Source organism: Oncorhynchus nerka, linkage group LG3 (genome assembly GCF_034236695.1).
Source record: "Oncorhynchus nerka isolate Pitt River linkage group LG3, Oner_Uvic_2.0, whole genome shotgun sequence".
Lineage (NCBI taxonomy): Eukaryota > Metazoa > Chordata > Actinopteri > Salmoniformes > Salmonidae > Oncorhynchus > Oncorhynchus nerka.
Genome location: NC_088398.1, coordinates 75531909 through 75542825, shown reverse-complemented (window position 1 = coordinate 75542825; position 10917 = coordinate 75531909). Strand labels below are relative to the sequence as shown.

The following is a 10917-nucleotide window of genomic DNA, read 5'->3' as shown; positions in this document are numbered from 1 at the left end:
AGAGAGCGAATTTAAAAGCGCACCCGAATGTCCATTGGGAACACCCGACTACTATACCATTTTACTAAACTAAGAATGACGGGAATAACCAATTCAATAAACGTTGGGTAGTAAGTTAGACAGCCTATAGTTAATATACTGGAAAATGTGATGTATAATTAGCCAACTAATGTTAGGTAGTTAGCTAACATACTGGTACATACTGTTGTAATGATATTCTATGTGGTTCGTAAAAACAAAGTAGCTAACAAATTGTCAGCCAACATAACGTGTAAGGTAACTTATTTGAAAAGTAACTACATTGATCAACATTTTCTTAACATTTGTCAAACCAATTTTTTATTTAACCAGGCAAGTCAGTTAAGAACTTAAGAACAAATTCTAATTTTCAATGATGGCCTAGGAACGGTGGGTTAACCGCCTTGTTCTGGGGCAGAACAACAGATTTTTTCCTTGTCAACTCAGGGATTTGATCTTGCATCCTTTCAGTTACGAGTCCAACGCTCTAACCACTAGGCTACTTGCCGCCCCAAAGAATTTGTATCCGCTCTCGTTGTACTTCGGTTGCATATTTTTTGCCATTTTCTTCAAATCTGAAAAAGATGTGAAGACACGCCCATTTCCTGAATAATTGCATAGTAGGCCCTAATGTACGGAAATAGTTTCCTCTGTGTGTATACTTCATATTTTGGCGAATTTAGTACGACATCCGGGAATCTTTGGCATGCTAACTATATCCATAGTATGACCAATAAGCATACTATATACTCAATTCACATCACAAATAGTATGGTTAGTGTGGTTAGTATGAGTATTCGAACACAGCTTTGGTCCCATGTTTCAGGAGCTGTAACAGAAGATCCCAGAAATGTTCCATATGCACAAAAAGCTTATTTATCACAAATTGTGTGCACAAATTTGGTTACATCCCTGTTAGTGAGTATTTATCTTTCACCAAGATAATCCATCCAACTGACAAGTGTGGCATATCAAGAAGCTGATTAACCTGTTAAATCTACCCCCTACTTTTTCGAACATTCTGTTAAAAATCGCGCAACATTTCAGCGTCCTGCTACTCATGCCAGGAATATAGTATATGCATATGATTAGTATGTGTGGATAGAAAACACTGACGTTTCTAAAACTGGTTAAATCACGGCTGTGACTATAACAGAACGTGCGTTTCATCGAAAACCGCAAGAAAATCTGATCACTGAAAACTGGAAAATATATCAATGCGCCACTTGCATGTATTGTGTATTGGAAAGCAAATTAGATGGGGCTGAGATTGCAAGTCCTACAGCTTCCACACGATGTCGCCAGTCTTGCCATTTGCCTGCGCTTTGTTTCTTGGTCAAACGAGTACGAGAGAGCCCATTCCTTCCGGTCTCCTACAGGATGTTTTGGAGTAGAAATTTCTGAACATGATTTCAAGACGTGGAGCTATTGAATACACATCGCCCTGTGATCAATTTGATAGATTATTAACGTTTACTAATACCTAAAGTTGGATTACAAAAGTATTTCGAAGTGTTTTCTGAAAGTTTATCGTCAACTTTTTTAATAAAAAAAAATTACGTTGCGTTTTAAAAAGCTGTTTTTTCCTTGATCACACACTTTCCATAGATCGATATTTTGGGTATATATGGACCGATTTAATCAAAAAAAATACCCAATTGTGATGTTTATGGGACATCTAGGAGTGCCAACAAAGAAGATCGTCAAAGGTAATGACTGTTTTATATTTTATTTTGTGTAGCGCCGGCTATGCTAATTATTTTGTTTTACGTCCCCTTCTGGTATTTCGGGGTGTTGCATGCTATCAGATAATAGCTTCTCATGCTTTCGCCGAAAAGCATTTTAAAAATCTGACTTGTTGGCTGGATTCACAACGAGTGTAGCTTTAATTCAGTACCCTGCATGTGTGTTTTAATGAACGTTTGAGTTTTAACGAGTGCTATTAGCATTTAGCGTAGCGCATTTGCATTTCCAGATGGCTAGATGGGACGCATGCGTGTCGGGTCGACGTAAGAGGTTAAACAGCATGATCATTAAAAGGTCCACCTTGATCATGTTCTGGTTAGCCTCAGAGAATAATATTGAGGTATACGCTGATTCGGTGAGTGAGTTCATAAGGAAGTGTATTGGAGATGTTGTACCTACTGAGACTATTAAAACATTCCCTAATCAGAAACCGTGGATAGATGGCGGCATTCGTGTAAAACTGAAAGCACAAACCACCGCATTTAACCTTGGAAAAGTGACTGGGAAAATGGCTGAATAGAAACAGTGTAGTTATTCCCTCCGCAAGGCAATTAAACAAGCGAAATGTCAGTATAGAGACAAAGTGGAGTCGCAATTCAACGGCTCAGACTTTGAGACGTATGTGGCAGGGACTACAGACAATCACGGACTACAAAAGGAAAACTAGCCACGACACGGACACCAACGTCTTGCTTCCAGACAAACTAAATAATTTATTTGCCCGCTTTGAGGATAATACAGCCCACTACCAAAGACTATGGGCTCTCCTTCTCCGTGGCAAAAGTGAGTAAGACATTTAAACGTGTTAACCCTCATAAGGCTGCCGGCCCAGACGACATCCCTAGCTGTGTCCTCAGAGCATGTGCAGACCAGCTGGATGGTGTGTTTACAGGACATATTCAATCACTCCCTACCCCTGCTGCTATCCCCACATGCTTCAAGATTTCCACCAATGTTCCTGTACCCAAGAAGGCAAAAGTAACTGAAATAAATGACTATCGCCCGGTAGCACTCACTTCTGTCATCATGAAGTGCTTTGAGAGACTAATCAAGGATCATATCACCTCCACCTTACCTGTCACCCTAGACCCACTTCAATTTGCTTACCGCCCCAATAGGTCCACAGACAATGAAATCGCCATTACACTGCACATTGCCCTATCCCATCTGGACAAGAGGAATACCTATGTAAGAATGCTGTACATTGACTATAGCTCAGCATTTAACACCATAGTACCCTCCAAGCTCAACATTAAGCTTGAGGCCCTTGGTCTCTGCCCCTCCCTGTGCAATTGGGCCCTGTACCTCCTGACGGGCCACCCCCAGGTGGTGAAGGTAGGAAACAACACCTCCACTTCGCTGATGCTCATCACTGGTACCCCTCAAGGGTGCATGCTCAGCACCTTCCTGTACTCCTTGTTCATCCATGACTGTGTGGCCATGCACGCCTCCAACTCAATCATCAAGTTTGCAGACGACACAGCAGTAGTGGGCTTGCCAACAATGACGAGACAGCCTACAGGGAGGAGGTGAGGGCACTAGGAGTGTGGTGTCAGGAAACAATCTCTCACTCAGCATCAACAAAACAAAAGAGATGATTGTGGACTTCAGGAAACAGCAGATGGAGCAACCCCCTATCCACATCGACGGGACAGTAGTGGAGAAGGTGGAAAGTTTTAACTTCCTTGGCACACACATCATGGAGAAACTGAAATGGTCCACCCACACAGACAGTGAGGTGAAGAAGGCTCAAATGCGCCTCTTCAACCTCAGGAGGCTGAATAAATTTGGCTTGTCACCTAAAACCCACAAACTTTTACAGATGCACAATTGAGAGTATCCTGTCGGGCAGTATCACCACCTGGTACGGCAACTGCACCGCCCACAACCGTAAGGCTCTCCAGGGGGTAGTGCGGTCTGCACAACCCATCACCAGGGGCAAAGTATCTGCCCTCCAGGACACCTACACCACCCGATGTCACAGGAAGGACAGAAAGATCATAAAGGACAACACCCCGCTATCATCCAAAAGGCGAAGTCAGTACAGCTGCATCAATGCTGGGACTGGGAGACAGAAGCTGTTTTTCAATCTCAAGACCATCAGACTGTTAAACAGCCATCACTAACACAGAGTGGCTGCTGCCTACATACAGACTTGAAATCATTGGCTACTTTAATAAATGGATCACTAGTGTCACGGTTGATAAAAGGAGAGAACCAAGGTGCAGCGTGGTTAGCGTTCATTCTTTATTTGAATCAAAATGACGCCAAACACTACAAAACCAAACCATGAAGCTCAAAAGCAAAGTGCTCTAAACAGAGTCAACCTCCAACAAACACAGGTGGGAAAAAATGGCGCCTAAGTATGGTTCCCAATCAGAGACAACGATAGACAGCTGTCCCTAATTGAGAACCATACCCGGCCAAACACAAAGAAATAGAAAACATAGAATACAAAACATAGAATGCCCACCCGATATGGATGAGCAATGACAGAGCGGCATAGACAAGATGCAATAGATGGTCGGATATAGAAGCACAAGCATTTCGCTACACTCGCAATAACATCTGCTAACCATGTGCATGTGACCAATAACATTTGATTTGATTTGTGCTTGGGACAATAAAAGGTCACTCTAAAATGTGCAGTTTTGACACACAGCACAATGCCACAGATGTCTCAAGTTTTGAGGAAGCGTGCAATTGGGATGCTGACTGCACGAATGTCCACCAGAGCTGTTGCCATAGAAGATAATGTTCATTTCCAAACAGCCTCACAACCGCAGACCACATGTAACCATGCAAGCCCAAGACCACCACATCTGGCTTCTTCACCTGCGGGATTGTCTAAGACCAGCCACCTGAACAGATAATGAATCTGTCGGTTTTCACAACCAAAGAATTTCTGCACAAACTGTCAGAAACCGTCTCAGGGAAGCTCATCTGCCTGCTCATTGCCCTCACCAGAGTATTGAACTGACTGCAGTTTGGAGTCGTATCTGACTTCAGTGGTCACCTTTGCTGACCACTGGCATGCTGGAGAAGTGTGCTCTTTACGGATGATTACCGGTTTCAACTGTGCCAGGCAGTATGGCGTTTTTTGGGTGCCCCATGGTGGCGGTGGGGTAATGGTATGGCAGGCATAAGCTATGGACAAGGAACACAATTGCATTTAATCAATGGCAATTTGAATGCACAGCGATGCTGTGATGAGATCCTATGGCCCATTGTCGTGCCATTATTCTACTGCCTTCACCTCATGTTTCAGCATAATAATGCATAATAATGCTCGGCTCTATGTCTCAAGATACTGACTGGTTTTCTGATCCACGCCCCTAACTTTTTTAAAGGTATCTGTGACCAACAGATGCAAATCTGTATTCCCAGTCATGTGAAATTTATAGGGCCTAATGAATTTCCTTATATGAACTGTAACTCAGTAAAATAGTTTGAGTTGTTGCATTTATATTTTTGTTCAGTGTATAATACTGTAACATATGCGACTTACTGTCATGCATATCTTTTTTAAGTAAGGGTGGGTGGTGATGGGGATTTGTACCCACTATCCTGGCAATGCAAGAGCCATGTTCTACCAACTGAGAATTCATAACAGAATACAAATATTTACAAGTGAGATTTTCACTGGATGGTTACTTAAACGATTGAGTCCTGGCTAACATTTCAACCTGGTTGTTCTTACCAACATGGCTACCGTTATCAACCCATAATCTCAATGATGCTTTGTCTCTCCAGTGTAATACTTCCCAATGTTGTTGTTGTACATCAGAGTATGTTCGCAATCATCATGATAAAGAACAAATATGGAAATAATTAATTAATTAATACATGAATAATAATTAATAATTAATACATTGATTTATCACTTATAAATGTGCGCCCCCCCCCCTAAAAATCTAGAAATCTCACTCCCAACTTCAACCACACCAGCAGTTCAGGTTCCCCATCACCTTTCCACAGAGACTTTGGGCCATAAAATGTATTCTTATTCTTCTAATAAAAAAGTTGCCTTTCAACCCATAAAACAGTACTTCAACAGACCTGCTTAGCAACCAGTCCAGGGAGGGGGTGGGGTAAATCAAATCAGTGACAAACAAAGCTTTTCTTATCTGTTTCTTCCTATCGTTGCTCTAATTCTGATCTCAATTGTTTTAGACTGAGAACACAAAGTAACACAAGAATCAGTAGAATAATGGGAACTTGTAAACAAGGGTGTAGTTTTCACAAAAACACAAATGCCTGTGAGTGGATGGTTATGAGAGAGGGCTGACAAGAGGGGGAGGAAAATTAGGGTTGCCAGCGTTCTTCTCATTTAAAGCTTTAACTCTTCCCCACAAAAAAAGCACTGGTGCAGTCTGGGTTGGGTCTGTCTTACTCGCTGCTTTACTGGTAGTGTTCTCTGTGTACATGGTACAGTGATACCCTGTACATTTTCACCTCACTTTGCGCACAAGGAGAGCCCATGTCTTTCCTATAGACATGATGAGCTTTGTGTATTCAAGGATTTGCCTTTTTCTGGTTGTCTCTGTGACTCAAGTTTTGTTTGTGAAATGCCAGGATGGAAACAGTGGTAAGTACCTCACTGCTTGTTTATATTAATGCTTACTTAATTAAAGTTGATTGGTATAACGTTAAGAGTGTGGGTGCTGGTTGCATGCTGAGTTGAACTTTTAACATGAGCTTGTTGGACTAGGACTTCTCTGGTGTTGAATTTTTACACTAATCTGTGAAGAGCTTCATTTGTTTTAAGTTGTTGGATTTACTTAGTTATGGTAGTTCTGAAGTGTTCTGCTAATGAGAAGTGTTGGACGTACAGATATCAATTAGTTTCTTTATTACGATGGATATGTTTTTGCCAAAGTAAATAGCAAGGCAATATGAAGTGCACCGTTACCTTGTTTGGGGTTTTTCTTTTTATTGCATTCTAATGGATAGCAGCTGAGGACAGAGTGACGGCATGGAACACGCAAGATAGATTTGTTTAAAGGATGATTGGGACAGACCTCAGCCGGTAGGCTCTCTGAGATTCGTTCCAACTTTGGAAAGGTTGAAAAGAGGTGAGAGTAACTTCATAGTGTGGATTATCCTAAATGGGAAAATAAACTCTCAGTAAGATTCTGTAGTGTCCTGTATGAACATATGTTAGTGAAATGCCAATGATGTTACATGTTCCTCTAAGGTGTCAGATGAAAGCTCTGTGAGAGAAAAGGAGTGCCTCAGGACTTACTTTATTCCTCAACTCTCTTGTCACCAACAAGCAGATGTTTTTTCCTCTGTATTCTACATCTGCCGAGACTATTTCAACACCACACGTCTTGGAGGGAACACAGCTTGCATTCTAATGCAGGGCAGATGTGAGGAGAGGAGCCGGATAAGGGGCAAATGGTGTTGGATTCACTGAGTCATTAGAGCTCTCTATGCTCTTCGAAAAAAAGGGTTCAAAAGGGTTCTTCGGCTGTCCCCATGGAGAACCCTTTTTGGTTCCAGGTAGAACTTTTTTGGGTTCCATGTTGAATCCTCTGTGCAAATGGTTCTACATGGAACTCAAAAGGGAACCAAAAGGGTTCTAGCGGAACCAATAGGGTTATACAAAGGGTTCCCCTATGGGGACAGCCAAGGAACCCTTTTAGGTTCTAGATAGCACCTTTTTTTCCTAAGAGTGTATAGGCAGCCTATACAGACTAGGTGGCCAACACTTAAAACCCAAAGCTGAAACACTTGAGTGTTATTGTTTTAGTGATGTCGTGTCTTCTTTTACAGATTTTTGTAATATTATGATGTCATGGAATGTTATGATGTCATGAGAGCAAAATACATAAAACAGGCTACTGAAAGTACCTTTGTGGCCCTTGAGTGGCCCCTGATTTTAGTGTGCTGTCAAGTCAATCTTTTTGACTTCCAGCTAAAGGCTCGATTGGAGTTTGTTTCCCCCTTGTGGTGAAATGAACAGAAGCCTCTCACATCTGAGCATGTATGAAGCGTAATCATGTTCAACATGTCTGCACATTTTATGTTGAGTTAATTACCATTATGACAATACTGTTACAATAGAGGCATATCTTCCAGTAAAACATGGGACTACTTTAGGTATTATAAGAATAGGTGTTCATCTACAAAGCCTGACCAGAGGAGGACCTAAACCTAATATTCTCGAAAGACGACATATTTTATGTAGGGCCCCTGATCTAATGCCTCTTCAAAATGGACGACTGGTGACGAATCCCCCCCCAGAGGAAAGTTATGTCCCTTACATTCTATTGGATTTCAGAGTACTAGTCCCACTAGTCGTTTCCCTGTCTGGTCTCTGCTCAGGGTGGAGGCCAAGGTTATCACATTTGTCCACATGAAACGAGGCACAGAGAACTTGAACTCATGTTCCCACAGAACATTAATGATGCCAACCTAGGGAGAAGAACATTCTAATTCAATCCTGTCAAAGCAGCGGAAAAGTTCTCAAATTCCCGCAACTAAGTGAAAAACGAGTCAGCTCTGCTTTTGAGAAATGTTTTAGGGTATGGTTATCATTGAATGGTTATGTTGAGTTAAGTATGGGGTACAGTTGAGGTTTTAGCCACTTTATGTCATTGTGAGTAGAAAGGCCATCCTATTTTTCCAAAGCGTTTATTAGTCCTTAGAATAGCAGCAACAAATCCCTGTATTTAGAACTTTGTCATTTCAAGAACCACTCAAACTTGGTTGATTCAGAACGAGACTTTCCATTTGCAATTAGATTGAAATGTTATGAAAAGTGAAGTATGTAATGTGGTGACAAGAGACCAGCTTCTGAATAGGCTGATGTGCTGCTGAGTAAAACTCTAGAGACATCCAATGATTCAATATGTTATTTTGCACAATTGAAAAAGCTATTTTTGAAAAGTGTAAATGCATTGTAGAATAATAGTCCAAGATATGTTTTCAGCATAGTAATCATACATCGCCCTCTATGCCCTCATCTATAATAAGCAGTGTAGCTGGATTTAATTGAGATTTTTATATGGAAAATGGCGACTTATAATGGAGTGTGGTTGAATGTTGATTAAAGTGAGGAATTGCAAACAGACATTCTGTCTCAGAGAAGTTGGAACACAACAGTAATATTTATCTGTTCTAGAAAATAGAGACTGTAACCATGAAGAAGAAAAGATTGTGGAGGGTATTAAAGATATTTTCCAAAACTGGTTAGATTTCTGAAAGGGAGAGTTCAAGATGAACTTTTGAAGACTGGAAACATGTTTAGAGCAAATGTTTGAAATCCTTTTTTGAACAGTTTTAAATGAATGTCATATGTGTACACGTGTTGGAAATGTGCTTGCGCAATGGTCTCAAATTCTTGATAGACTTGCGGATGACAAACGAGAGGTCTAAGCTTTGAACTAACACATACAAACAAAACACAATCATTTTTCTGACATAGGTAGGTCTTCACTGCATAATAAAAGTATGTAGTGTGCAAGTTGTAACAAGCAAGTTTGTGAACATAGGCAAAATTGCCATGGGGGATGGGGGGAATATGATGTCATTTCAGAGGATTTGTTTTTGGACAGAAGCTGTAGAGATCAGTAATAAATGGCAGTTCTGTAGCCAAAGTTTTGCCCAAAGTCAACCTTTAAAGGAATTGTCCAATGTTTCCAGTTTTCCATGGAAAATTGCCAAAATTGATTAGAATCTGAATTAAATAGTTTTACTTCCCAAAAATGTTAATGAAGTATGTTAAAAAGTTCAAAAGCAGCTATTCAGTGTTGGAATGGTGTGGGCGTATCACAACAGCAGAATGGTGAGGGCGTATCGCAACAACAGAATGGTGAGGGCGTATCACAACAACAGAATGGTGAGGGCGTATCACAAGAACAGAATGGTGAGGGCGTATCGCAACAACAGAATGGTGTGGGCGTATCACAACAGCAGAATGGTGTGGGCGTATCGCCACAACAGCAGAATGGTGTGGGCGTATCGCCACAACAGAATGGTGAGGGCGTATCACAACAACAGAATGGTGAGGGCGTATCACAACAACAGAATGGTGAGGGCGTATCACAACAACAGAATGGTGAGGGCGTATCACAACAACAGAATGGTGAGGGCGTATCGCAACAACAGAATGGTGTGGGCGTATCACAACAACAGAATGGTGAGGGCGTATCACAACAACAGAATGGTGAGGGCGTATCACAACAACAGAATGGTGAGGGCGTATCACAACAACAGAATGGTGAGGGCGTATCACAACAACAGAATGGTGAGGGCGTATCACAACAACAGAATGGTGAGGGCGTATCCCAACAACAGAATGGTGTGGGCGTACCACAACAACAGAATGGTGTGGGCGTATCACAACAGCAGAATGGTGTGGGCGTATCGCAACAACAGAATGGTGTGGGCGTATCACAACAACAGAATGGTGAGGGCGTATCGCAACAACAGAATGGTGTGGGCGTATCACAACAACAGAATGGTGAGGGGCGCAACAACAGAATCGTATCACAACAACAGAATGGTGAGGGGCGTATCCCAACAACAGAATGGTGAGGGCGTATCCCAACAACGTATCACAACAACAGAATGGTGTGGGCGTATCACAACAGCAGCGTATCACAACAACAGAATGGTGTGGGCGCCAACAACAGAATGGTGAGGGCGTATCGCAACAACAGAATGGTGTGGGCGTATCCACAACAACAGAATGGTGAGGGCGTATCACAACAACAGAATGGTGAGGGCAACAACAGAATGGTGAGGGCGTATCACAACAACAGAATGGTGAGGGCGTATCACAACAACAGAATGGTGAGGGCGTATCACAACAGAGGGCGTATCGCAACAACAGAATGGTGTGGGCGTATCCAACAACAGAATGGTGTGGGCGTATCACAACAACAGAATGGTGACAACAACAGAATGGTGTGGGCGTATCACAACAACAGAATGGTCACAACAACAGAATGGTGGGCGTATCCCAACAACAGAATGGTGTGGGCGTATCACAACAACAGAATGGTGTGGGCGTATCACAACAGCAGAATGGTGTGGGCGTATCGCAACAACAGAATGGTGTGGGCGTATCACAACAACAGAATGGTGAGGGCGTATCGCAACAACAGAATGGTGAGGGCGTATCACAACAACAGAATGGTGAGG

General features: G+C 42.1%; 1 protein-coding gene across 1 annotated transcript in view; it reads left to right on the top strand.

Annotated features, from left to right (window-relative positions):
• Positions 1-6110: 6110 nt before the first annotated feature.
• The window catches only part of LOC115113465 (collagen alpha-2(V) chain-like), a 69860-nt gene continuing 65053 nt past the window's right edge, over positions 6111-10917 (top strand). Inside the window, exon 1 of the mRNA XM_029641152.2 lies at positions 6111-6352. Within this exon, the coding sequence (XP_029497012.1) occupies positions 6262-6352 (91 nt within the window). The 5' untranslated portion in view covers positions 6111-6261. The remainder of the gene's footprint in view (positions 6353-10917) is intronic.